Source organism: Alexandromys fortis, unplaced genomic scaffold (assembly GCF_014885135.2).
Source record: "Alexandromys fortis isolate MF-2015 unplaced genomic scaffold, M_Fortis_MF-2015_v1.1 scaffold_23, whole genome shotgun sequence".
NCBI classification, from domain to species: Eukaryota; Metazoa; Chordata; class Mammalia; order Rodentia; family Cricetidae; genus Alexandromys; species Alexandromys fortis.
The window spans coordinates 12,144,769-12,171,841 of NW_026067907.1; the positions used below are offsets into that span (position 1 = coordinate 12,144,769).

At 50.3% G+C, this 27,073-nt stretch overlaps 1 protein-coding gene across 4 annotated transcripts; it reads right to left on the minus strand.

Annotated features, from left to right (window-relative positions):
• Positions 1–949: 949 nt before the first annotated feature.
• Unc93a (unc-93 homolog A) lies at positions 950–26,791 on the minus strand. Of its 4 annotated transcripts, none has more exons than XM_050136025.1 (10): positions 26,651–26,791; positions 20,071–20,136; positions 19,699–19,860; positions 17,207–17,388; positions 16,584–16,813; positions 15,160–15,285; positions 11,787–12,004; positions 9,547–9,682; positions 8,297–8,428; positions 950–2,195 (listed from the first exon to the last, which is right to left on the minus strand). In XM_050136025.1, exons 3-10 carry the CDS (start codon positions 19,783–19,785, stop codon positions 1,930–1,932), a joined length of 1,377 nt encoding a protein of 458 aa, XP_049991982.1. In that variant the 5' UTR covers positions 19,786–19,860; positions 20,071–20,136; positions 26,651–26,791; the 3' UTR covers positions 950–1,929. The 4 variants fall into 4 exon arrangements, with proteins under 4 accessions (XP_049991982.1, XP_049991983.1, XP_049991981.1 ...); XM_050136026.1 differs by having other exon boundaries at positions 17,207–17,383; positions 26,641–26,782; XM_050136024.1 differs by having other exon boundaries at positions 26,641–26,782.
• Between the last annotated feature and the right edge of the window lie 282 nt (positions 26,792–27,073).

A 27,073-nucleotide genomic window follows, 5' to 3' on the forward strand; every position in this document is an offset into this window, starting at 1 on the left:
ACCTTCTGGTTTTTTTTTTCTCTCATCGCCATATCCTGCAGACTCTATCTAGAAAGTACATCCCAAACCTGACCACTTACCTTGACCCTGTAGGGTAGGCACTGCACTCGTGCACGCCATCCCTCAGGGTCTTCCTGACCCTCTGTCTCTTACCCTGGTGCTGACCCTTCTTGTCTTTCTTGCCCCACTGCTTTGTGGCCTCAGTTGCCCTCTGACTCATTTCACACTGTCTGTGTAAAAGAGAAGTTTCTCCAGAGTGGAGTCTGGTTTTGTCCCTGCTTTCCGGGTTGAGTCTAAGACAATGTTAATTACACCCATGTCATGTGAAGGAATGAGCCTCCTAATTTGTTCCTGTGATTACAGTCCTGTGTTACATGTGAGCCTGTTTTACATTCTCTGCACTGAAGACAGACTAAGAGCAAGCAGGCTTCCATCTCAGAGGGGCCACTGCCTATGAAACTGGGCCCAGAGAGGGCAGGGTAGGAGATGGTGGGGAGGAAGAAGTAGAAGAGAGACAGAGAGAGAGAGATGAGGGGCCCTAGACAGAAGGCTTTCCAAAGCAAGAACAGCAGGCACTGGGGTTCTCATCAGCAGAGTGTGAGATCCATGTCTCCGTCAATGCCTCCAACTTGATTTTCTTAAGGATGCCATTCTCAGAATGTCACTCGGTGACTCAGGGGCTGGAGATGGTGCATGCATGAAACACCTTTGATTACAGTACAGGCTCTATGCATGAATTATGTTTGACTTCACAACAGTGATAACGGAACATCAAGCATCCCGTTTGAAATCCTTCCAATGGCCTCCTGACATGGCAAGCCCGCATGTGTGTGCGTGTGTGCACGTGTGCGCTCATGCGTGTGTGCATGTGGTGTGTGAGTGTGTGTGTGAGAGAGAGGGAGAGAGAGAAAGATACATGTGAGTGTTTAGAACACATATTTAGGCAGGAAACAGAGGCATAAACTTTTTATTTAGAGAAGCCCCCAGGGAATTTCAAGAGGCACGCGCTGCGGAGTGGCTAACCCCTGTGAGCTTTGTTCAGTTGGCTTTTGTGTCCATTTGTAAAATCTGTGGCATTAGATGTTTACCCATTTGTAAAATTATGGTGTTTGTAAATGTATGGTTCTTCCAACTATTAAACACAACAGCAAAAACTAAGGTAAACCTACTCTGGAAATATTTGATGTTTCATTTAATATCTATAACAGATACTTCCGTGTAGTGTGTGTGTCTGTCTGTGTGGTGTGTGTGTGTGTGTTTGGTGCCAGTGTGTGTATATGTGATGTGATGTGATGTTATGTGTGTGTGTGAGTGTGTGTGCATGATGTGTGTGTATGATGTGTGTGTGTGGTGTATAATGGCCAGAGGTTGACATTAGGTGACCCCAGTTTCTGTTAACCTCAGTACGGTTTTCACTGGACCCGGAGCTCATGGGTCTGGCTAGCCTGAAGAGCCAATGAGCTCCATGGACCTCTCTGCCTCTGCCTCCCCAGTGTAGAACGCACAATGGCAAGTGTGCACTGCCATTTCCAGTCCCTGCCTTTGTTTTTTAACGTGTGTCGGGGTTCAAGCTGGTGTCTGCATGCTTGGCCTGGAAAGTACTGTACGGACTGAGCCATCTCCCCTGCCCCTGTACATAGGTGTTGCCTTCTTTTTGTGGAAGTGGGGACTGAACACGTGGCCTTGTGCGTGCTGAGCCAGCACCCCAGCGCTACGCTATGTTCCCGGCCCGTTGCATATATACCCTTGATCTCTGCGAGTAGAAAAATGGACTGGAAATTTGTCAAGTTGAGAAAAATCCATAAAAAAATACTCTCCAGAATGTCCAGATATTGCTGAAACAGTTAGCGGGTGTCTACCTACTGAGTGCCGCCATACAGACCTCCTCTGCTGACCCGGGCTGAAGTTTCGGCCATGGCTAGGCTGAACTCATATCTCTGTCTTCATTTCTTCTTTTCCTGCCTCACTTTTCTCTCCTGCAGGAGGGGCCTTGCCAGCAGCCCTGGATTCCAGGTACTCAGCAGTCCCGTAAGCCGTGATGGTCAGGCTCAAGATGCCCAAGAGAATATAGAGCTTGGTCCTCACACACAGGAACGAGCTGTACCCAAAGGCGATGACGAACCCCAAGGCTTCCCCAAGGCGGTAGTTCGCAAAAGCAGCTTCCTTTTTCTTCTCAAACAGGACGCCGTACAGAGCTGTGGAGGAGAGACGCGAGTGAAAAGGTTGTATAAGACGCCAAACAGGACTCGGGGCCTGTGTGAGAGTCTGAGCGCAGGCTCCCAGTATCTGCAGAAAATGCCAGGCACTGCCCTATAATCCTAGTCCTGGGAGACAGAAGGGAGGATTTCTGGGGCTTGCTAGCCAGCTCACCCAGCTGAATTTTTGAGACTCTGTCTCAAATATTGAGATAGAGAGTGACTAAGACAGTGTTGGCCTCCACATGCACACGTGTGCATTTGTACACAGATATCACATACATACCCAAAACACATGCACACACATATACCACCAATAAGCACAGAGACACACAACAGGGTCCATTAAATTAATCCTGATAGAGAGACTTTGTCACTGCCAGCTTTCTTGAAAAAAAAATCTGGATTTTTTTTCTTAAAAACAAAATAGTACATAATTATGCTGACAGTTAGGTGAGGCCCTCCAGCAGTGGGCAGCACGGGAGAGGGAACATGGAGACGCAGAGCAGTCGCTGCCGAAGGGAGCTGGCCTCCTCTAGGGATAAAGAAAGAATTCAGTGTGTGTTGTTGTGGAGTTTGTGACCCTGTGGAAAAGATCATAGACTCAACCCAACAATAGTTAAAAGATTTATTGATTAGCTTCTGGCAGGATAAACCATCTCTGCGCCAAATTTGGGACTGCCGTGAGAAGGAGAGCTAAGGGAGGAATGGGAAGGCACGAGAAGACTCCGTATCTATGCAAGCCAGCAAAAACCAGTCTGATCTGCCAAGTGAAGGGGTTAAGGCAGCTCAGAACAATCCTTAGGTGTCTGCATAAGCAAGTTACAGAAGCAAAAAAGCAATTAGTCTTATAGCAAGTAGATGGTCACAGCTGTTCAGTTTTGGGTGGCGGTCACTGAGTCAGGGTTACTGGGAACTTATCTTCCAGGGGCTGGAGTCGGAGACGAATGGCTGGTGGGTACCAGGATGGATGCCTGGCATGAATGGAGTTTCTTTCACCCTCACAGTGTAAGACGAGGTGGAGCTCCTCACCTGTCCCCAGGACCAAAGGGAAATGAGTTATATTCACAGGAACCCATATTTGTCCTTCCAAGGGTATGCCGCCAACACTCAACAGTAGTAGCCTCGCAGGTGATGCCCACTGCCCAGTGTTTAGAAGCAGTCAGTGACACTTGAAAGTTCTTAAGCCTTTATTACTAGTTCTGTGACTATTATTATTATTATTATTATTATTATTATTATTATTATTATTTTGAGACCGGATTATTCAGCAAAACAATCCTGGCTGTCCTGGAACTCACTCTGTAGACCAGGCTGGCCTCGAACTCACAGAGATCTGCCTGCCTCTGCCTCCCGAGTGCTAGGATTAAAGGTGTGCACCACCACACCTAGTATGACTTTTACCTTTTTAATGTGCTCAACAGTCTCTTTTTTCCCATTTTAAATTGTCACACAGCACCTCTGTACATGTGTGTATATGTGCACTCCTGAGACCTCCTGGAGCAGGGGTCTGGCAGAGGGAACAGTGAGAGAAGCCATGTTTATCACACTCCCCAGCCTATGGTAATTTTTATTGGTTACAGCAAACTCAAAACTCGCACAGCCCGATGCTTTTCCGCTTCTGAATGAAATCACCTTTGCTTCCTGTGTTGGACAGGGCATTTTTGATAGATCTGGATGAGAGCGGCAAGAATCCCATTGCAAAACGTGGCTGAGTGGCAGGTGCATCAAGGAGGGGATCAATGAGGAAATGACAGGCCCTGGTGACTTGCTATGGTCTCTCCACACTCCAGATGGCTGTGCCAGCTCCTACTCACACAACCTCCCTCTTCACCAAGGCCGCCCTCAGCCCCTGCATGTGTAACGACATGGCAGCCTGAGGTGGGACCATGGATTCCGTGGCAGGGAACAAAGATGCCTTTAGACAGAGCTTACACTGGAAGGAAGTTTATTGGGGAAGGGAAAGGGAGAGAAAGAGACAGTGACCTGTCTCCTCAGAGAGAGAAGAGAGAGAGAGAGAGAGAGAGAGAGAGAGAGAGAGAGAGAGAGAGAGAGAGAGAGAGAGTAGGTGGAGCTTGTCTCTTAAAGGGACCTTTGCATCTGCATATAGACTTCATAGTGATGTAGCAGCCATAGGACCCTGGGCGCGTCCTGCCAGGTGACAGGAGTCAGCATAATGTCTCAATCCTAGCAGCACTGCCCCTAGAAATCCTGCTTGGCTTCCCATAATGGGCCAGGAGGGAGGACCCTAAGACGGAGGACTCAGGATAAAGAATGCCATGACACAGGATGGGGTCCCCAGAATGAAATATCTTGGGTAGAAAGGCCCAACATGGAAGGATCCTAGGATGGAGGACCCAGTGTAGAGACATTCTAGATGGAGGGCCCCAGGGCAGGAGAGTAAGAAGTCTAGGACTGATAACTATGAAGACTGAAACTGATCCATCTGGGAACTGGACCAGCAGAAGTGGCCCCGTCCCTTCCTCTCTGTGAACACAGCTCCACCAGAAGCTGCGTCCCAGACAACTGAGAAGCTAAGGATTTTGGGTGCATAGCCTAAACTGCCTTTGCAGAAGACCCGCGGATCTGGGCAGAGCAACCACTGTCTCTTCAGGAATGCCTGCTCATCAAACCAGCTCTGAGGGAGAGGTGTTCACATCAGCTATGACCAGACAGAGAAGGGAGGAGTCATGTCTGTCCATTTGTCCACACTGGTAACAACCAGACAAGTGAAGAGAAAGTCCATGAGAAAATAGACATCCATGCCAGAAGTATCCAGACGGATGGGTGAGGGGGCATGGCAAGGAGGTGACCATCCCAGGGTTAACTACACAGACATGGATGCCAAGTGCAGGGCATCACCCAACACAGATCTCAGAGCAGGAAATGGAGGTTTATGGCAAACTGGGGAAATCCCAGGGCATCTACCGTTTGTGAGCCACAGGGAACCCATGTCCTGATAGCAGCCAACCTGGCTATGAAAGATGATTATTAGGGGCTGGACCCTGGCTCTATGCGGACTTTATACCGTCTCTGCAGCTTGTCTGTAAACATAGGCTATTGTGAATTAATTATTGTTTTGCTCTCAGCAGCAGCCTGACCTGGCTCCCTCAGCTGTGCAGGGCACTTGAGGCTAAAGTGACCAAGACCCTGATTCCAGTCGTTAGGTGAGGGGATGTTGAGTGAACTGACAGGCGTCTCATCTGTTGGGAAGACAAATGGGCACTAAGAAGTCAGACTCTGTGCCCCTGTGAACTTGAAAATTAGCCCCTTCAGCAGCCAACGGGGCGGAGTGTATTTTTAGATGCGCATTCTATGTCTTAGACGCAGTGCAGTGGCATGTGAGGGTTGCTATAGCAACGACACTCGTCCTCTCTCAGTAGTCAGACTGGATGGACAGATAAGGTCAGATTTACTGGGAGGCTGCAGAAGCCCCCAAGCCCTGGGGCACCCAGCCTCGCAAAAGGAACCGTGTCTGAGTCCTACAACAATGACTCAGTTGGGGGAGCTCTCTCATGTCTATGAATAAGAAGAGAACATACTATCACGTCTGTCCTTTGTGTGTACATGTGCATGTGTGTGCAATCAGAGGCCAGAGGAGGACACTGGGCATCCTGCTCAGTCACTCACATCTTACTCCCTGAGACAGGGTCTCTCACTAGAACGTGACCTTTCGGTTTCCTTGCTAGACTGCCTGGCCAGCAAGTGTCAGCAATTCTCCTGTCTCAGTTCCCCTTTTCCAGTGCTGGGGTCACAAGCTCCAACCTGGAGATCCAAATGTCTCAGTTCATCGAGTTGTTCATGGAGCAAGTGTTCTGGTCCACTGTGCCATCTCCGCTGCCCCACAGGATACTGTTCTTGAGATGTGACCAAAACTGCATGTAATCTGCCACATCGAAGAGGGACAGGCAACCATCTGGATGCCGTGTGGGCGTGTTGTGTTGTGGGAAGCTTGGCGGAGCCAGCTACAGGAACTCGGCACAAAACAACACTCCTCACTGGGGTGGCTGCAAGCGCACACTTTTGAAGAAACTGGTTTGTCTTTTAACAACAAACATCACACTTTTACCTGTACAAAAGGATTGAAATTATGTGATTTTAAATTAGCATCCCTTATTCAATCGAGTCATTGTCCAAGACACTAACCGAACTTGAGTGCTCATAATATACATAAATATTGGGTCTTAGGTAATTTTCATAGTTTAACAAAGGTGCTTTTCCGGGTGTTTTCTGTCCATATAAAGAAAGGGGGAAGTAAAGTGATTATTCATATATTTCAGAGAGAAAGAAAGTGAGATGTTTTTACTGTGATAATTTTAAGTTTCCACTGTGCTGGAGTGCGGGATAAAGCGGGCTGTCTATCCAGGTGCCTTCTGTGCTTTTGTAAATGCTTTGAAAATTCAGTGAGTTCAGAAGGTCGTCCGCACACAGAGGATGGGGTCCACACGTGTTTCAGCGAACTCTTAGGCCTGTGTGGGGTTTGATGCAATTTCTCTCTGGTGCTGGCTGGATAAGCTAACGTCACTAGCTGATCTGCCATGTCACTGGCTTTTAATTCTGGACTTCTGAGAAGAGCTAAAGTGAGTTTCTGATCACACACACACACACACACACACACACACACACACACACTGAACCCATATATTCCTAAGAACAGGAGTATGTCCCAGCCCATGGAAAGTCTAGCTGTTTGTTCCTAGTTACTGACTTTGGTCAAAAACAAACAAAAAACTAGATGAAAGCCCCACCAGAGCACACACTGGCCATTTGGTTCAGCCTCCACTAAAGCCAACTGCACTATGGAGTCAGTTAGACCCTCTGGATCCAACTGTTTTAGATTTCTCTAATAGCACACTGGGATTACAGCAAGGACAAGCTCTGAAGGATGCGGGTCCACCGTCTGCGGCCACACGCTGCAGATTCAGAAAGAGTGGCTGGGCCTCCCATCCCTGGCAAGCCTAATTTCAAGGTGTTGCCAGTGTTTAAGCCTGATTGTGCTGGGAAAGGAGTAACTTATGAACCATATGCGTCTCAGGGCTCCCTCAGGCCGCTCACCAAGACATTTCAGATTCTGGACACAGAGCCCTTCCTTTCCTGCCCCTTGGGCACAATCCAGGCTGCTAGGCATTTAGGGCTGAGGGTTCTGACCTTGGCCTCATTATGTCATTTATGACCATCATCCGAATACACGCCCTGTCACCTGTCCTGCGCCGCGGCCATCCACACGACATTCCGTATCCTTCTCGCCTAGTGCCCTCCCTTGGAGTCCTCTGAGCTGCTGATCTAGGGTAGAAGTGAGAGCTTCCAGCACATCCAGTGCAAACACTCTGGTTCCTATAACTCATTGTCACACCACTGACCCTCCTGCTGATTCTCTTGGAGCCTCCTTGTGCAGCCCCTGGGCCTGGTGAGACGGCATTCCGGAGCCGAGCCACCCTCCTGTCCAGTCATGCCCCTGCCTTACTGGTCTTGCTCACCTCTAGATGGCACACTCTACCTGGGGAAAGGTCTCTCCCAGGTGGCTTCTACCAGGGCTTCTTCATAGTTATTCCAACTTTCTACCGCTAGTCAGTTCTCCAAGGTCAAGAGGTCATGTTCCCCATCTCTGGCTCTGTGGGTGTCTATAGGACTTTCTCACCTCCATTTCTGATCCTGACTGTCAGCAGGAGCTTTAACCTGCCCACAGGCATCTTCCTCCTCTGTGTCCCTGTCCCCATCTTCAGGATACAGGGTAACATGTGTGCTAGCATCCCACGTCCCTATCTGGATGCGCTATAGCTCCTCCCTGCCATCACCTCCTCTGGCTCCTCGTCTGTGCACACCTGTGAGCACTCCAGGGCACCCCATGCTGTGGGGAGCCCCTGGTCTCACCCGCCCCTCCCTCTGCATCATGTGTACTCAGACATGAGAACACAGTCCTTGAGACCTGGCTGTCTCTTTCTCACTTCCCTTGTCCCCAGAGTTGCCTTCTACTGGGGGCTTCAACTAGACATACACAGAGACCTTGATTTCCACCTTAGTGACGGCCTTCTGGCCTTGCTACCCTCAAGAGAGCTTACTGAGGGAAACTGAGGCACCATGAGCCTGTGCTGGGCACTCACCGTTGTTCTGTGTCTGCCAGACGGCATCTGCCATTCCCCACAGGCCAGAGAGGATGAAGAAGACAGGCAGCTGGGCTGGGTTCGGGCGCCACAGAAGGAGGATGATAATGCAAACGAGGTGAATGGTAGCACCTGTCAGAGGACACAAGACAGGACCGTGGGTGGCTGTCCCCTCTGCCTGGGATGGTGGGGACCTCAGGTCCTATACCCATGTGCTTGCGGATTTTCTAATGCTTTCATACAGCGCATAGAATCAGGATGGTACAGAGAAAGCACGGGTGTGTGGACAGAGGAAGCACAGGTGTGTGAGCAGAGGAAGCACAGGTGTGTGAGCAGAGGAAGCACAGGTGTGCGAGCAGAGGAAGCACAGGTGTGCGAGCAGAGGAAGCACAGGTGTGTGAGCAGAGAAAGCAGAGTGTGTAAGTGCGTGGCTGACTCTAACAGGGGACCCTCTGGACCATGAGGACCCACAGAACCCATAATCTCATCAGGACTCTGAACTGTGGGACCCCAGCCCCTGCTGTGTGGCTGGGGGACCGACAGGTTGTCTCCTACAGTGTGAGCTAGGCTTCTAAACAGTCGGGGGGTGAAGAGAGAGCCCTGGACAGTGATCTCTGGGCTTGTTCCTTGGGGCACAACTTCTGTGGCAGATCTCTGTGAGGCAGAAACAAGTACTTCCTTGTGCCGTAGAATATTTGTTTAACTGGGTAAAGATGGGCTGCATTTGTTTATGCTGTAGAATAATTCTTTGACTATCTAAAGATGCGTTGCTTTCCTAAGGCCCCTGATTGGTCTAATAAAAAGCTCCAGGGCCAATAGCTAGGCTGAAAAGGGACAGATGGGACTGGTGGGCAAAGAGAAAAGGGGACCTGGCCAGACAGACAGACAGACACAGAGAAAGTAGGACATACAGAATGAAAGACAGGTAAAAAGGCTCATGGCAAAGTAGATGAATAGAAACCAGCTAAATTAAGGTTAAAAAGCTAGTTAGAGACAAGCCTAAGCTAAGCCTGAGCATTCAGAATTAACAAGAAGTCTCTGTGTCATAATTTTGGGCCTGGCAGTCCAAGAAAGCTGGTTACACTTCCCCTTGTTGGAGGAAGGCAAAGGGTGTCAGGGGGCACAAGGAGAGCATCATGGGAGGCGGGCAATCGTGCTGCCTACAGGGCTTCCCTTTCTGAGGCTCTCACTGCCCTGTGTGTGCCCTTTACATGGGCCCGGGGCATATGCTGACCCGAGTGTCTACTTACCCGTCACATAGAGCGCCGCCCTGCCCGTGTACTTGGAGATCTTCCCATACAGCAGGGAGCACAGGGAGGTGACAGCCGAGAAGCAGATCATCACATAGCCCACGAAATGGATGCCCAGGGCACAGGTGGCATAAGACTGGGAAGAAGCACAGAGCTGCATTACTGGCGTGTACAGGCCTCCCTGTGGTTCCAGTCTGCAGCTACCACGTGACAGCTGACACGCTGATATGGCCCAGGAACTGCAGCTCCCAGCCTGGGAGAGCAGCACTGGTATACGGAAGAGGGCCTGCTTTGGGCCAGAATGGACAGACATCTGGACAAACCCCTTCCCACATTCTTCACCCTAGGTGTAGACACTATCTTATAGAGCATTAACAAAGACGCTGACATGTCCCATCATTTCCTATTAGGCCTAAGGACAGGTGAGGGAAATGCAACCTCCATAGACCGCTAGGGAGGCCACTGGGCGGCCTCAAAGCTTGGCTCCATTACTGGCAGAATCAAGGACATTTAGGATAAAAGGTTGGAACAAGGAGGCTGGCTGCATTGGCATAGCTGGCTGGGGCTGGAACGATGTGATGTCTGATGGGACAGGAGGCCCATGCACATTGCTGAGGTGTTGGGCTGAAGTGTTGGGGGCGTGTCCTGCCAGCTGCAGAGCCCAATGGTGCAGAGGAAGAGGGAGGATGAAGAGGAGGACGTGCAGGACATGATGAGAGGCGTGACTCCAGAGAGTCACCTGACGATGGAGAAGTCAGTGAGGTGGACATGAAAGGCCACAAACAGGACCAGGACCAGGGGGTGATCTAGGTAGACAAGCAAAGGGGGCCTCGGGGTGATTCCAGGTTACCCTGACCCATCTTGCAGCCACAGCCTCAGTCCCTCAGCCCACAGCACATGGCTGTGGTGCCTGAAGCTGTCCTTTAAGTCCCCTCAGCTGCTGCCAAGACATGGTCTCCTTAGGTCCTCGCAGCCATCCATCAGTCTTCCCTTGAGTGCTAAGAGCCTGAGCCATCCCACCTTCCTGGCTGGTACCCCTCTTCTTGGCTGCTGGTGTGGTCCCTTTCTAACCTTCTTTAATAAAGACCCAAGACTGATTCCCTCCACCATCAGCTCCCCGCAAATGGTGGTACTACTGGATGAATCCAGGATACCTAGATATTGCCCAAAGCACACTTGTCCGGCAATGACTGCAGTTTATGGGAATTCAGGTGAGGCTGAATGCCTGCTGTCTGCCTGCTGTCTGTCTGCTGTCTGTCTGTCTGCCTGCTGTCTGCCTGCTGTCTGTCTGCTGTCTGTCTGCTGTCTGTCTGCTGTCTGTCTGCTGTCTGCCTGCTGTCTGCCTGCTGTCTGTCTGCCTGCTGTCTGTCTGCCTGCTGTCTGCCTGCTGTCTGTCTGCCTGCTGTCTGCCTGCTGTCTGTCTGCCTGCTGTCTGCCTGCTGTCTGTCTGCCTGCTGTCTGTCTGCCTGCTGTCTGCCTGCTGTCTGCCTCCTGCCTCCTGCCTCCTGCCTCCTGCCTCTGCCTCCTGCCTCTGCCTCCTCCCTCCTGCCTCCTGCCTCCTGCCTCCTGCCTCTGCCTCCTGCCTCCTGCCTCCTGCCTCTGCCTCCTGCCTCTGCCCTAGGGTCACCATGAACCAGAGTGTACCAGGAAAGACTCTCACCCACCCAGGAGGGAGAAGACTTCTAGGACAAGTGGCTCCCTCCCTCCACAGCTCTGGGATTCCTTAGAAAGACAGAGCCTGGGGTCAGCCCTCCCACAGAAGACAGCAGTTGTGATTCAGCCAATAGAGAATAGCCGGCTTTGTGTCCCTACTGCCTGTGTTGTCCCATGTGAAAGACTTTCCGTGAGCACAAAAAAGTTCATAAGTGGAAGAGCCGGCGTTGGCAGGCAGCAAGGTTTCTAGGCTGGAATACACGGTGTGGAAGCTGGCGTAGGAAGGGATTTCAAGGCGACTCAAGGATTTAACACCTGCTTTAGCAGAATGGACGAGCGTTACACACAGCTGGCAGCAGCTACCTTTCCCTAGTTTTGTGCTTCCTGGGAAAGACACAGGCTGGTAGGAAGTTCTCCCTTCGGATGAGAAGTCAGAGGTGGGTGTCTCAAATCATAGACTTAGCAGCTATAGGACCGGGAACCTGATCCCACTCGAGGGCCCCTGGGCCACTGGTCTCAGGACACTCTCGGGTTCCTTTAGGTAGAGCACAGGTGCACAGTGTGAGCCCTGGGCTCCTTTCTCCTACCTTTGTGTACTCTCCATAGAGAAACCCTTGGTGGAGCCCACTGTACAGTGGCAGGAACATCAGCAGGCACAAGCGCTTGTCTTTAAAAAGTGTGAAGGTCGAGAGTACAGTGGACAAGAGAGGTGGCGATCTGGGCCTCGCCTCTCCTTCACTAGCCAATCTGTTTTCCACAGACTCCAGAAACACGGACACCAGCAAGATGGCCAGGACACTGCTACCTATGAGGACACACGGACAGGTTCGTCCATGAGGATCAGATGTATATTCCACCCCCATCTCCATGGACAGCTAGTCATCATAGAACCAGTGACTAGCTGCACTTGACCACATATGTGTTAGCGCTACGATTAACTTGTGACTTAGTTTTCAGTTAAAGTCCGCCATGGTGGGTCAGCATGGCCAACACCCACACAGTGGGTCAGCATGGTCATATCCCACATGCACTGGGTCAGAAAGACCATCACCCACACATGGTGGGTCAGCATGGCCAACACCCACACAGTGGGTCAGAAAGGCCATCACCCACACATGGTGGGTCAGCACAGGCATCAACTACACACAGTGGGTCAGCATAGCCATCACCCACACACGGTGGGTCAGAATGATCATCACCCACACACAGTGGGTCAGAATGACCATCACCCACACACAGTGGGTCAGCATAGCCATCAACTACACACAGTGGGTCAGAATGACCATCACCCACACATAGTGGGTCAGCATTGCCAACACCCACACACAGTGGGTCAGCATTGCCATCACCTACAGAGGAACAACATGCTTTTAAAGATGATAAAAAACAAAAGTTCCCCAAGCCAGATGATGAGAAGAAAACACAGCAAGGCACAAAGCTATGTGTCAGTCAAAGAGGGACATAGAAATCTATTGTGCATTAAACACCCTGAAGGCCCCAGCAGACCCGTGCTGTTTAGGGACAGGCCTTAGAGAGGGATGGGCTTAGAGGGACAATCAGCAGAGGGCTCCATGGGTCCTGAGACCTTTGACTGCACTTGTGATGATACGCAGTGTATTTTAATAAATGAAGCCTGCCTGAAGATAGGAGAGTAACAGCCCCACTGGTCAGCCTTACAGGCAGTGGTAACACACATCTTAAATCCCAGCCCTAGAGAGGAATATAAGATGGGAGGAGACAGCTCACGCACACAGTCTCATTCTGAGATTCCTGGAGGCAGGATTGTCATTTCGGACAGAGATTAAGTTAAGAGCTAGGGGCTGACTGTTTCACTTTTCTGACTTTCAGGTTGGACTCCAATTTCTGTGTCTGGGTTTTTATTAATTGTGCTCTATGCATTTGTACTTTGAGCCACATTAATGGGTTATCTGTGAAAATAAGAACCGAAAACTATTTCACCCTGAACATTCTGTACATCTCTAATCCCAAAACGCAGCGAGTAGCTGAGTGCGTCTTTGCCATCTGCCCACTGCAGTCTTCCGGTCCCCTCCATCCCCTGTACAGGAAACAGGTTTATGTGGGTATTGTGACATGCACAGAGGTCCCTCTGTCCCCGAGCCATGTGAGGTGCCATTTGTAACATCTCCTGGGCACTGCCATTCCACTTTCTGACAAGGGTAGTTCCCTCGGGATGGAAATGCCCAAACTCTGGGTGTGAGCTTCAGTCAGTGAGCGTGGGTCCTGCAGTCCCCCAGCCTTGCTGAGCCGCGGGCTTGACGAAGCCAGCTGTCTTTACAGATGTTGGCAGAGGTGGCCCACCTGTCTCAGCACCGATCATAGTAATCCCCTCTTTAACAAACTTACACCCAGCAAAGTCCGGATCCCCTCAGGGCTTTCCCTCCTGACTCAGCACCCTTCCTGAGTCACCTGACTGCACCATTTCAGCTGTGTTTATTAGGTTCTATGAGGCTAGGCATCTCCTGTCGGGGACCTGGGGCTGTGCCCCGCTGCGGAAGAACCACAAGGCCTCAAGGGAGGAGCCATAGCATCGCAGTGACCGTTTACATGAACAGGTAGGTGTCTGTACAGGGAAGCACTCTGTCCTTCCAATCATCCCAATGTTGGCTGTGGAAAAACGGTAGAAAACTTGTGTCTCTTCCTCACTGATGTGGGTGGCTCCTTCTCCATGGCCTACCCTGCTGCAAAAGACTTCTAAGTTTGGGGTGTTTGGACACGGTCTCAGGGAGAGCCTGTGAGTTCAGAGGGGCTTGGTCTCAGAAGTCACATCCTCAGAGGTGTGTGTATCTAATGCCAAGTGGTCCTGAGCCTTCGGGGGCGTGAAGTGGTGTCATGGAACTGAGATGCTATATTCTGAAGGCACACTCCAAGCGCTTCATTGTGAATGCAGTTCCCAGAGCCCCAGACCATCACCCCAGGGGGAGGGCACTCGGGCATTACTGCCCACTTTGTCCTGTCTTATTTGTTTATGGTAGCATACTTAAAAGAGACTCATGGCAGATTTCCAGGTATCAGAATAGGGTAATGGCTCCACCCAGTCTGGGCCATGGTCTCCTTATCTAAGCCAGCTGACCGGTTATTTGGATGACAGAATTCTCCAGGCATATAAAGTTCTACTGAGCAGTACTGATGACTCCAATTATTCACCAGTGCTACCTGTGGCCTTTCCCCTCACTACAAAGACAACAGTGAGTGAGGCAGCGAGGTCACGTGATGCTCAAAGCCTGACTTCTCTATTGCCTGACCCTGCCGACCAGAAAGCCTGCCACTTCGACTGATGAGTACCGCCATTTTGTACACCCAGGTTCTCTGTGGCTGTCTAGAAGTGGGAGGAGAGGGGACAGGGCAATCACTATAGCCCAGTGCTTTCCATGGGTGTCTGGTCCCCCACTGCAGAAAGGGGATGGGGGTAGATATTGAGAAACCACAAGCCTGGTGACCCCGTTGTCCCCATCACCACATGGATATAAATAGGATATCTGATGGACAAATGTCTAGGTTGAGGATGACCAAGGACAGCAGGAAGACAGAAGTTACTTGGGGTGCCTCCCTGGCTCCCCCTTTTTACTCCATATTCTACCCACACCCTCATTTTAGATCTGTGCACCTCCATATTGCACGGCCACAGGTAGCTTGGTTGGGCAGCATTGGCCGCTGAGTTTGCTTTTAGAGATTAGCCATTGAGATTGGCCCAGTCCTACAATTGGCTGGGGTTTTTTGCTTTATTTATTAAAGCAAGCACAGACATAGTCCCCCACTATCACAAATGAATTTGGGGAAATCACAGGGGTGACACAGTGCAATGAACAAGCACTACCCTGAGAAAACCACCATCGTGATCATGGCATCTCTTCGACCAGGTAAGTGTGGCAGGGTTTTCCATGGACAAAGTTCACTTACGGGCTGGAGAACCACAGTTAGAGGTTGTGCATCTGTACGTACCGTTGAAGATACCCAGGAGTGTGTAGGTTAGATGGTGGGAGGGGTGGTAGGTGCTATTGCTGACCTCTGTGTCCATCAGACATTCTTTGGCTCCACAGGACTTGAGCTGATCCTCTGGGATGACCACTAGGGAAGTTGAAATCAAGATGAGGTGAGAATTCTAGGGACTAAGTTGTATACTGAGGCCAAAATCGGCGGTGAAAGGGTGGTAGTCACATGGGGCAGGTGACTTTGTCTTTTCTGCTTCAGGAAACGAATGCTAGTTCTTTTATTTGTTAAAAAAAAAAGAAAGAAAAGCAAAACAACCAGTGCAGGACTGGAGAGATGGTCCAGCGAGTAGCATTGCTGCTTCTGTAGAGGATTCAGGTTTGGTTCCCAGCACCCAACGCTGGCGGGCAACTGCATGTAACTCCAGTTCCAGAGAATATAGTGCCCTCTCTGGCACCTGCTTGCGCATGGTGCATATACATGCATGAAGAAAAAAAACCCACTCCTACCCATAAAATAAAAATAAATAGATGTGGAATGAAGTGGTTGGTTTAACGGTGACTACCTACCTAACACGCACACACGTGTAAATTGAAGCTACTGTGACATTAGTGTTGATCCCTTGCCAGATCTAGAGTCACATAGGAGACAGCCTCTGGGCACATCTGTGAGGCATGAGGGACTGTCATGTAGGATAGATTAGTCTCTGGGCAATGCCAATGGGGGGATTGATCAGTTCACTACTCAGGGAGCAGCCCACGGCCCTTCCCTGCTGTGACACAGAGGCTGGGTTTGACATCAGTTTCTGCAGCATCTTGGCTGAGTGGCAGTGACTGTGACCATATGTGTTGCCCTGAGTCGTTCCTGCCTGAGATACACTGTCACTGTGGAGGGAGGAAGGTGGTGACTTTTGAGCTTCCTGCCAGCACGTGGCCTGGGCCGAGCCAGACTCATGCCAGGATGGAGGGAGAGAGGCCATCCTCACCCAGACTGCCCCTTCCGGAAGGCTCTGCCACAAGAATGGAAGGCTGGAAGTCCTCCAGCCTGGGGTCCCTGCTGGGTAGGGTTGAGGGAAGGCAGCCCTGGAACATTCTCCCAGTCGTGGGATAAGGAGTCTGACAGGTGGTTTTTAACACTGGCCTGTGGCTCAGTTTTATAGGGAAATAAGTCACGTAAATTCTCAGCAACTCCAGGGACCCACATCACACTAGCAGGATTTGGGGATGCCCAATTTCTTCATGACACCCTTTCCCCAGGGGTTCCCCAATATCCACAGGGTACCTGTGGAGAAGGCAGCGACTTAGCCTCTCAACTGTCCGCAGAGGGGTAGGATGACCTGCCTCCACAGTAAGGACAGGTATGGGAGTGGAATTGGACCTCACTTTGCTGTCATGGAGACCGGGCTATTCCCAAGGCTACGCAGCCCCCACGCTTACCTTTACTGGGCGTCTGGCTGAACACCAGTGAGGAAATGAGGTTGCCCCACATTCCAGAGGACTGGAAGATAAGAAAGAAGAGGCCAAAGTACTGGTTCACCATATCCTTGGCCAGCTTCCCCTCTTTCTGTGCTTGCAGATTTCCCATGATGGTGATGTAGGTACACTGGGCCGACCACAGAGGAGCTGCACCCAGGCCCAGCAAGATGGAAGTAGGGATCAAGGTGTACCTGCAAAAAGACCCAGCAGAATGGAGGAAGGGATCAGTATGCATCCACACAGAGGCCCAGCAAGATGGAGAGGGATCAGGGTGTGCCCAAAGAGGCCAATGTGGTCCACACTCAAAAGATGGATGTCCGTCACTGCTGGCTGAGTCCCTGAGAATTACCTATATCAGACTTCCTAACCATTTGGGCCATGAGGATGTGGTGAGGGCAGGGGGTTGTGAGGGAGTTGGGGAAATCCAAAGAAGAGGCCAGCACTGGGGTCAGGAGTATGGGAGGAAGTCGGCGGGGACACAGGGAAGGTCGAGAGGGTGTCATACTGTCACGGTGCTCAGAGGGACATATTCTAACTCAGTCGCAGAGGACAGCCATCTGCACGAGAGCGCAAGGCACACACACCAGTTGGGGTAGAAGTTGGCCAGGGAGAAGGTCATGTAGCAGCACATAGAGCCCGCCATGGTCCACTTGCAGCCAAGCTTCTTGATGAGGACAGGTGGGAGGAACATGGAGGACAGCATCATACTACAGTAGATGGTGCTGAGGGTCACCACGCCCAGGCCATCCTCATTGTAGAGGCTGCTCTGTGGAAGAAAGGCCAGCCGTCAGAGGAGGGGACTGTGCGGGTGTTGGTCCCAGGCTCAGGCCCCTCAAACCCTGAGTTACCAGATACCAGCCTTCTTACATAAGGGTCACTACTGCAGTGGAAATAAAGCCAGCTTCCCAGACTACCAGGAAGGACGCCGCCAGGACTCAGAAATGGCCACTGTGAGCCCTTCAACTGGACTTTTGCTTGGTGGGAGGGGTCCATGGTGGAGCTGTGGGGAAGACCCCCGACAAAGCAGAGAGTGCCCCGACAAAACAGCGAGTCATTGTATAGCCCTGCGCTACACAATGACTCACTGTTATTCCACAGGAGTGCCCCGCATAACACTGGTGTGAACTGACCCAGGCCGCTGGAGGGCACTACTGGATTTGTGGCCAAAGAAACCAGAAGAACTCTTTCTTCTTCTGCCACTTGTAAGAGAAAGTGAATGAGAGGAGGATGAGGGAGGGAGGAAGAGAAGAAGGAGGAATAGGAAGGGGAGGGGGAGGAAGGGAATGGCAAGAGGAAGAACAGAAGGGAAGGAAAGGAAGGGGGAGGAGGAAGGGGAGAAGGAGGAAAGGGAGGAGGGGAAGAGGAGGGAGGAAGAATGACAAAAAGAGTACAGGAGGGGAAGAGGAAGGGGAGGAGGGGAAAGAGACAGAGATACTCCCCCAGCATGCTACCTGCCCTCCCCCACGTTCTGTGCCCACTGCACTCAACAGACTTCCTCTAGCCCATCCCTAAAACCCCTACAATCTGTCTAAAAGAAGGAGTCGAGCACCGTCCTCTGAAGTGGAGTTGTCTGGGTACTTCGTGTTTATGGAGTAGCTAGAAGTGTCGTCCAGCCAGGTCATTTTACAAACAGTTTTGTCCTGGGTGTTTCACTCACAGTTGTGATTTTGCCTGCTTCCTCCACAATTCTAGTGAGACTCTAACAGCGTCTGTCAATGTTGGGATTTCTCTGTTGCCCACATTACTACAGCAAATTAGGGAAGGACTTTTGTGACTGACAATTGCTTTTGACTGCAGACCACTGGAAAGGAAGACAGGAGTCAGTATCTAAGGAGAATCAGAATTTCAGAAGCTAATGGCCTTTTCCACATGAGTGCCCACACTTTAATGCCTAGGCTGGCATCTGCTAGACAAGCTCGTCTGTGCAGTAGACATATAAAGACAAGCACATGGAGATTGCATGGAGTAGACCTGGTCGCATCAACATACAGCAGTCTCTCAATCAGGCCGAGGAGAGGCTCGGGAATGCTTTCCACTAGAGGGCCATGCAAGACTGTGGAGACAACATCCACCATCTTCAGCTGGTGAACACAGGAGCTATCAGAAACCAGAGAGCAGGCATCAGCATGGAGCTGGTGCTGCCAGTACTACATGAAACCCCGTCTTAAAAAAACAAAAGAAGAAGAAAAAAGAATGGAAGAACAGCAGGAAGGAAGGAAGGAAGGAAGGGAGGGAGGGAGGGAGGGAGGGAGGGAGGGAGGGAGGAGGGAGGGAGGGAGGGAGGGAGGGAGGGAGGGAGGGAGGAAGGAAGGAAGGAAGGAAGGAAGGAAGGAAGGAAGGAAGGAAGGGAGAAAAAGAAAGGGAAGGAAGGGAGGAAGGCAAACAACAGATGGATGGATGGATGGATGGATGGATGGATAGGTGGACAGATGGACAGACAGACAGATATCCCTTTTACTGTAATTGTCACAGGAAAAGTTGTCAAATCCTCCCCCACCCCAAAGGATCTGGGCCCATATGACCTAGATGCACATGACCTCCAACAACCTGTTGGAGGCAGCTGCATGGTTTTCAAGCAGACTCACGGACTTGAGCAAGAAGGATTCCATAACTGTTCAAAATGCAAATGATTTTGTCAAAGTTCATAGTTTTGCCTAAAGCTTCTCATAAGGTCAAGTAAGGATTAGCAAACTGACATTTCTGCCCAACCACAAAGCCCAGAGCACATAAAATCCACAATAGTTTCCCTTATCTCTTTTTTTCCATTCAAAGGCAAAGTGTCCTGAGCCTCCTCCTTGCCCCAGGGTCACATACACTTGGGCTGTGGAGCTCTGGTATCACTCTGTGGGAACAAGACTGAACCTCGTAGGGCTTCATTTGGAAAAAAGAAAGAATGTGCTAGGGAGTGCGGGAGATGTGGGTTGTGCCAGGGATGCGGGAATGTGTGGGTTGTGCCAGGGATGTGGGAATGTGTGGGGTGTACCAGGGATGAGGGAGAGTGTGGGTTGTGCCAGGGAGTGTGGGAATGTGTGAGTTGTACCAGTGTGAATCGGATAACATGATAAATATATCTCACCTGCAGGTTCTGCAGGCCTCCATAGGCTGTGAAGAGAAGGAAGAATCCACAGGAAACCACCAGGACATTCTTTAGGTTCTTCCCCATTACGCAGACAGACGTGTGTTACTACCAGCGGATGTCAGGGGATGCATATGCTTGTGTTTCCCTAAAAGAAACCAACTGGAGCACAAGAAATGGGACCATTACCATGCGGTCCCACCCTCTCTGAGTGAGAAGTAGGTTGGCCACTAAGGCTTTGGATAGGTATACACTGTCTTTTGCAGGCCTAAGTCTACCTCATGCTATTCTCTGGGGAGATTGACTTATTAATCAGCTCCTCTGCAATTTTTTCCCTATTACTTTCGGATAGGAATATCACATCTTACGTACCTTTGAGAGTAACTCCTATGTCCAGAGAAATTGCCAGTGGTGCAGAATGCGGAATATTCTTCTGTCCTAAAGAACAAAGCAGGTGCACACCTTTAATCCCAGCACTCAGGAAACAGAGGGAGGTAGATCTCTGGGAGTTCGAGGCCAGCCTAGTCTACAGAGTGGGTTCCAGGACAGAGAAACCCTGTCTCAAGAGAAAAAAAAATCAATCAAACAAAAACCAAAAAATGCAAAAACATCAACTTTAGATGCCTTGTCTATCTTCTGACAAACATTTACTGCGATAAGATCCCAGAGCCATGGACTTAGTAGTGCAAAGACGTGATTTCACCATGTTGCAATGATGCTTTGAGTGTTGAATATGGTATCCTATTATATTCAGAGAGAAATTTTACTTGTACCATTTCATGTGAAATAATTAGTATTTGAAATCTTGGACCCATTATAAGACAGCAAAGCCCAGGATGCCAGCCCAGAACGATGCTGGTTGGCCAAGCAGCTGCCAGTCATACGTGGTCTCTGAGTCCTTAAGACAGCTGGCACTCGCTGTGGAATTGGATTTGAGCTTCACTTGCTAATTAACACAAAAGATTCTTGTGGGAGCATGTTAGACAGACAGGCTAGGTCCAGAGTGTCACACGGTGTTCTACACACTGTACAAGACAAGTAAGAAACACCCCATGCTGCACCCAGTGCCACACCCTTTAATCTAGGGACTCTGGAGGCAGAAGCAGGCACGTTTCTGTGAGTCTGGGGCCAGCCTGGCTCACACAGAGTTCCAGGACAGCCAGAGCTTCCTAGTAAGACCTTGTCTCCCGAAATCATCCTTCTACCCAGTTGTTCTTAGACCATTCCCAAAATGCTGTGTCCTCCGTCATGTCTGCCAAGGATGAACCAAGCGAGTGAATCCTACAGCCTTGGTAACCGACATGACCACCAATAATGGAGACAAGGCTCTTGTAGCTTACCTGGTTCCTGGAAAGACAAGCCTTGTGGGAAACATGGTTTTAAATATTAAATGGGTTGAATATTTAAATGGGTTATTATTTCTGAAAACAGACAATAGAGCAAGACTAGGCTAGCAAGGTATTCTAATGTGGGGAAGGGGGTTACCACTCCCCAGTCAGTGAAGCAGTTATGTCACAAGTGTGAGAACCTGAGGCTGAGCCCCAACATGAGTAATAACACCATACATGGTAGGCATGTACTTGAATGCCGGGGCTCCAGAGGTGGAAAGAGGAGAGAGTCCTTAGGACTCCCTGACCCAGTCTAGCCTAACACGGTGAACTCTCTAATGAGAGAGCCTGTCTCAACAGAGGCAGACAGCATGCCTGAGGAGGATACCTGAAGCTGTCCTCTGGCTTCCACATGCCGGTGCGCCTGTGCACACACAAACACAGGAACCCTGGAAACAACCTTGCATCATCATCCTAGCCCTGAAAGATCTCTAAACTTCCGTTTAGGAAGCTGTGAGGATCCAAGAGGCTAACAGTATAGAGCCCTGGAGCCACCCTTAATCAGAGTAATCCCCAGCAAATGACAATACACAAGGTGAGCTGGAGCAACACAGAAAGCGATGCTTTAATGCGTTCTGTCTAATTTTCTGGAGATGTTTTAGTAGCCTTCAACTCCATCACCCTGTCTATAGTTACCCCAAATGACTTATGTGCGATGGGACAGCTTCTGGTGTTTTCTTTGCTTTTAGTCTCTTCCTCCATTGGTTTCTCAAACTTCCCAGGACTGTTTTGGGGTTGGCAACTGACCCTGAAAGCAACTTCTAATAGCTGCTGTCTCGGCTCCTCACAGTCCATCTAGATCTTCCAGGGAACTCGCGGCTATGAAATCCCCCCAAGAGGTCTAGTTTCCCTTTGGCAAGTCAGATCCAGTGTCCTTGGCTGCTCTTCAGGTTGGGAATTGGTTGGCAGCATCAATGTTTTGATCAATCGAGTCTTTCCCCCAGGACGCTCCTCATCTCTGTCAAGGGGGGATGATGAAAACAGAAAACATGGAAGTCTGCAAGAGATGATCTTCGAGAGATATCTGCAGAATCGCCCGATCTCTAAGGTGAAAAGAGTTTTAGGTGTGATCTCACGGCCAAAAGCTAGGATGTGCTTATTGTCCCAGGTCTTGGCTCCTGCCTGGACTGACAGACACAGCCCTACAGACCTACACTTGGATGGGAGGAGAGAACAGTAAGCTCTGGAAGCTGATCTGAGTGTGAAAGACAACTGACCTGTGAGCAGCCACTGTCAGCTTCCTCGGCATTTGTGTTTGAAATCTAAAAGTGGCACCAAATAAATGTTCATTGATTCTATTAATTTCCTGCAGGAAAATGAAACATGAGTATTCAAAGGATGGAGATTATTGCTTCCTTTAGGAATTCTGGGATTCTTGTGCTCTAGGAATGGGTATACCCCACGCTTCCTCCTTTTCCCTTTAGCAGACTGCACCAGTGCAACCGCAGCTTGGGAAGAAGTTTTCTCTTAGCATGTATCCCAGAGTTCCTGCAACCCCAGGGCTGACTGGCAACCCCACAATGTGCAGCAGACATCGCTTAGCCCGGCTAAACAAATGGCCTCCTGAGGAAACGGGGAGCTTGCCTGGACTACCAAGTTCTTCCTCGGTAAGGCAGGCACAGCCAGAGCCAGTCTGAGCAAAGGCTCCATGACCGTCTTCAGGTAACAGTGAGATCCTCCAACTGCTTCCCACCCCTTTCCAGAGAGCCCAGACCCATTTGAAGAACGGACTGTAGAGACTGCCCTCACCCTCTCGCTACTGATGAATCCCACAGAGCCCCAGGTTGGCAGTTTGTGACCACCTGGGAATCTGTGTCTTGATGTCTCTCAGAGGCTCTAGAACACATTCTACTGTTGACATTTGAGTGGCCTGATGGGTCAGCCACCCTTGACTGTAGATCCTGCAGAGCTACTGACCAGGAAATCTCACCCAACTAAGGCACAGCCATCCTGTACAGAAAAAGGCCAGACCAGGATCTGGGGGCTCAGTCCTATGTTGTGATATTTTGTCTGTGTTCTGACAAAAAAAGCTGGCTTGGAGGGAGAGGGCAGAGCTAGTCACGAATTAACCATAAAGGTCTGGTGGTCTGTACAGAGAGGAGACAGGAAGTGACAATACTGGGTGGATACAGGGAGGGGTCTGAGGATTCCGAGAGGTAAGAAGTCTCTGGTGGCTGCTGTGTCTCTGATCTCTCAGCTTTTACCCCAATATTTGAGTCCCAATTTCTTTATTGATGAAGACTAATTAGGTTTATGCTCTGCCTACTCCCCTCTTGTGGCAGCAGTACCCGGCTACCCAGAGCCCAGGATCCACTCCCACACCAAGCAAGACACCAGGCTCTGCTCTAGACAGCCTTGCAGCACGCCTGCGCACAGCGCCTTTTGTTTTCTGCATGTCTCCTTCTCTCTCCAGTACTGTAGACAGGGCTCCCCCTCCACATCTAGCCACAGATACTTCCTGAAGTCACAGATTCTTCCCGAGGTCACAGATACTTCCCAGGGTCACAGATACTTCCCAGGGTCACAGATAATTCTCAAGATCACAGATACTTCCCGGGGTCACAGATACTTCCCGGGGGTCACATATACTTCCCAAGGTCACAGATACTTCCCAAGGTCACAGATACTTCTCAAGATCACAGATACTTCCCAGAGTCACAGATCCTTCCCGGGGTCACAGATACTTCCCCAGGATCCTGCACCAGGTATTACTGGAAAGCTGGAGCTGGCTGCTGTCAGTATGCCCAGAAGCCTGTGTGCTCATGGGGCAAAGGGCCAGAGGAGGAAACAGATACAAACAAAACAACCAAGCCAATGTCGAAGTCAATCAGGCAAACTCGCACTACTAAAGAAGCTGGACTCAAGGGAAAGCAGCCAACAGAACTTAGGGCAGGAGACACACAGATAAATCAGCATCCACAAGGACGAGGGTGTAAATGCCATCACCACAGCAGCTCTGATCCACAAATGCCCACGGGAGCAGTCTCTGCCGTCGGGAAGGGAAAGCCAGTCCAGCACTGTCTCAGTGAAGCAGGCACTCGCCTTGTGCGTAATAACCAGCAAGTGCCGTGAAGGCCAAAATCTGAACAGCTGAGAGATCTCTTCCCAGTCAGTCCTCAGCACGTAGGCATGGTGCACACAAGTGGTACCTGTGTGCGTCCAGCACATACTTGTAATGGATTGCTTTGCCCCCGCTAGCAAAGTGGTCATAAGTTATCCTGGGAAAGCTCAGAGCGCGAGCTTCAGCCTTGCTCCCACTGATGGAGGAAGTCATTGGTTAAGTAATAAAGAAACTGCTTGGCCTCATAGGTTAAAACATAGGTGGGAGGAGTAAACAGAACAGAATGCTGGGAGGAAGAGGAAGTGAGCTCAGAGGCCATGCTCCCCTCTCCCAGGCAGATGCACGCGATGAAGCAAGCCACCAGGTCAGACATGCTGAATCTTTCCCGATAAGACATTGGGTAGTTTTCCTCTTTCTGGAGTCTGCCCGCAGACCTTCCCTATGACTGGCTTGGTAGCTCCTGGTCTGACCACGGCCAGCATGGTGGCACTTTACAAACAGGCTTTGCCATTGGCTGACACAGAAACAAACTCCAGGAAAAGACATAAAAGGTCTGAATAGTGCATTAAAAATGTAACCTGGAAGCCGGGTGGTGGTGGAGCACACCCTTAATCCCAGCACTCTGGAGGCAGAGGCAGGTGGATCTCTGTGAGTTTCAGGCCAGCCTGGCCTCCAGAGCCAGTTCCAGGACAGCCAGAGTTGCACAAAGAAACCCTGTCTTGTGCGTGGGGGTGGGGGTGGGGGGTGTTTAACCTGGAAACCACATTGGCACTCCTACACTCTCCAAGACTGAAGAAGCCACATGTCAATAACCCAATATTATTAAGACCATTTATAAAGACTGGTGCTGGAGAGATGGCTCCGTGTTTAAGAGCAGTTGCTGTTCTTCCAGAAGATCTGGGTTCAATTCCCAGCTCACACATAGTGGCTTATGACTGTCTAACTCCATTCCCAAAGGATCCAACGCCCTCTTCTAGCCTGCATGGGTACCAGGTATGTACATGGTACACAGACATACATGTAAGCAAAACACTCACACACATAAAATTAACAGGAAAAAATATTACTTGGTTTGAAAAATATAGGAAAAGCTCATTTTCATGAAAAAAATCACAGGTATATATGTATGTACACATGAATATTGGTGCAGGATATTTGATCAAACTGTGAGCCCTGAGCTTGCACTATTTACTAGAAAATCCTGTTTCTAGTTGTGGTGTGGTTTAGTCCTTGCACACACCTTTAAGCTAAGAGCTTTCTGCTTGAATATTGTAAACAGGACTTTTAAAAAGGCAACCATAGGTCAAGAGGCAGAGCAAGCAACCAGTTGACAAGAAGTGAAGATAGGCTGATCAATAAAAAAAAAGCCATAGCGAGTAAGAGGGAGACAGGAGGATGGATAGAGAGACACACAGGAAGTAGAGGAAGGGACACTGAGTTTGAGGAGAGTTTTCGAGGCAGTGTAGAAGAGGGAGGTTTCTGAGATGTCGGCTGAGGAGGAAGGTCAACTGGGTGTTGTTTCTGCCTCTCTGAGCTGGCAGGCTTTCACCCCAGCATCTGGCTCCCGAGTCTTTACTGGTAAAATCAAACAATGGAGATGTTGTTAAAAACAACAGAATACTTTGTAAAAAGTGCCTTTGTGAGACACATCACATTCTGTATTCAGCGTATATAGGTGCACATGTCTGTATGTGCATACTGTGTGCACACACCTACATACAGAGTCTCGTGTTTGATTCCTCAAGCTCTCCTCTGGGCAACTGAACTCACGTTCTATTCTATGTGCTAAACCTACATACTATTCTATTCTTTTAGAAGATCATCTAATTTTCCCAAGAAAAGTATTCCCAAGGGAACAATACTTCCAACAGTCAATTTTCTTAGGAGGAACTCTGCAAAACAGACCAGACACCCACTGAGTGCGAGAAATCCCCTTCTGCAATGGTCTGCTGGGGTCAGCCAGGGTCATGCCGTAGGTTCCAAATCCGGCTTCTTTCCAACCATCTTACATAGATCAAGTCACAAGAGTTGCCTTATTTTCACGGCTCACCCGTGTTCACAATCTCTGTTCAGCTTCCTGAAGGCATCTGTCCACCCCATGCCCAGGAACTTATCCGGACATTGGAAGGAGTATGCCACGACACGTATAGACATGCAGAAGGTGGGAAAAAGCAGCCTGTGTTGCCTGGGTCTTTGCCTCAGCGCATGTGGATGGGAAACACTTTTGGTTGGGCTATTTACCTTCATCTAAAAGGAAACCCCAAGCCCATTCCAGACCCCAGTGACCCCTAGCAGACAGCTGTGCAAATTGGCACAGCTCACCTAGTACGTGTCTCTGAATTCTGTGCCTTAGGTAGTGGCCTGCCACAAAGCCACGCCAGACCCAACCTCCCAAAGACCTGCCAGACCCCTCCTCCCAACCTAGACCTGTGGCTTAGGGGCTGCCAGCAAGACAGTCATCAACTGCTTCCTCCAAGGCAAAGGAACACACACCTGGTCATACCTGCCCATCCCTTTTGATCTGTCCCTCTTCGGTGGTACTGCCTAGCAGGGTCCCAAGGCTGAGATGGCCTGGTAAGGGTAGGGAGGCTGGCACCGCTCAGCTGAGGGAGAAGTCAGGCTGATGTAGCAGGGTACTGAGAGGGGGCAGGATTGTGACTCACAAGGGGGGGCAGGAGCTGTGCACTCACAGCCAGGGCTATGGGAGGGGCTGGCCCCCAGCCAGGGTGTCAGCCTCTGAGGCTGGGCAGCTTCTCCATGGTGATGTCAGAGCCCCCAGGTAAGACACACCCCCTAGTGTAAAATTTATGGCCCATTTTCAGGGCTTTGAACCCCGTCCAAGAATCACAAAGAAACAGGAGGCACCAGGCCCCTGGCTTCCTGAGCCAGCAGCTGGCCCTGCTCACCTGGACACTTGAGTCTATTT

Excerpts from the sequence above, each read along its gene's own strand:
- Unc93a (XM_050136025.1), bottom strand. The coding sequence starts at position 19,785 with ATGGGGAAGAACCTAAAGAATGTCCTGGTGGTTTCCTGTGGATTCTTC. Across the intron at positions 16,814-17,206 it reads GCCAACTTCTACCCCAACTG|GTACACCTTGATCCCTACTT; the intron begins GTGTGTGTGCCT and ends GTCTTTTTGCAG. Across the intron at positions 12,005-15,159 it reads ACTCCTGGGTATCTTCAACG|GTAGCAGTGTCCTGGCCATC; the intron begins GTACGTACAGAT and ends GTGTCCTCATAG.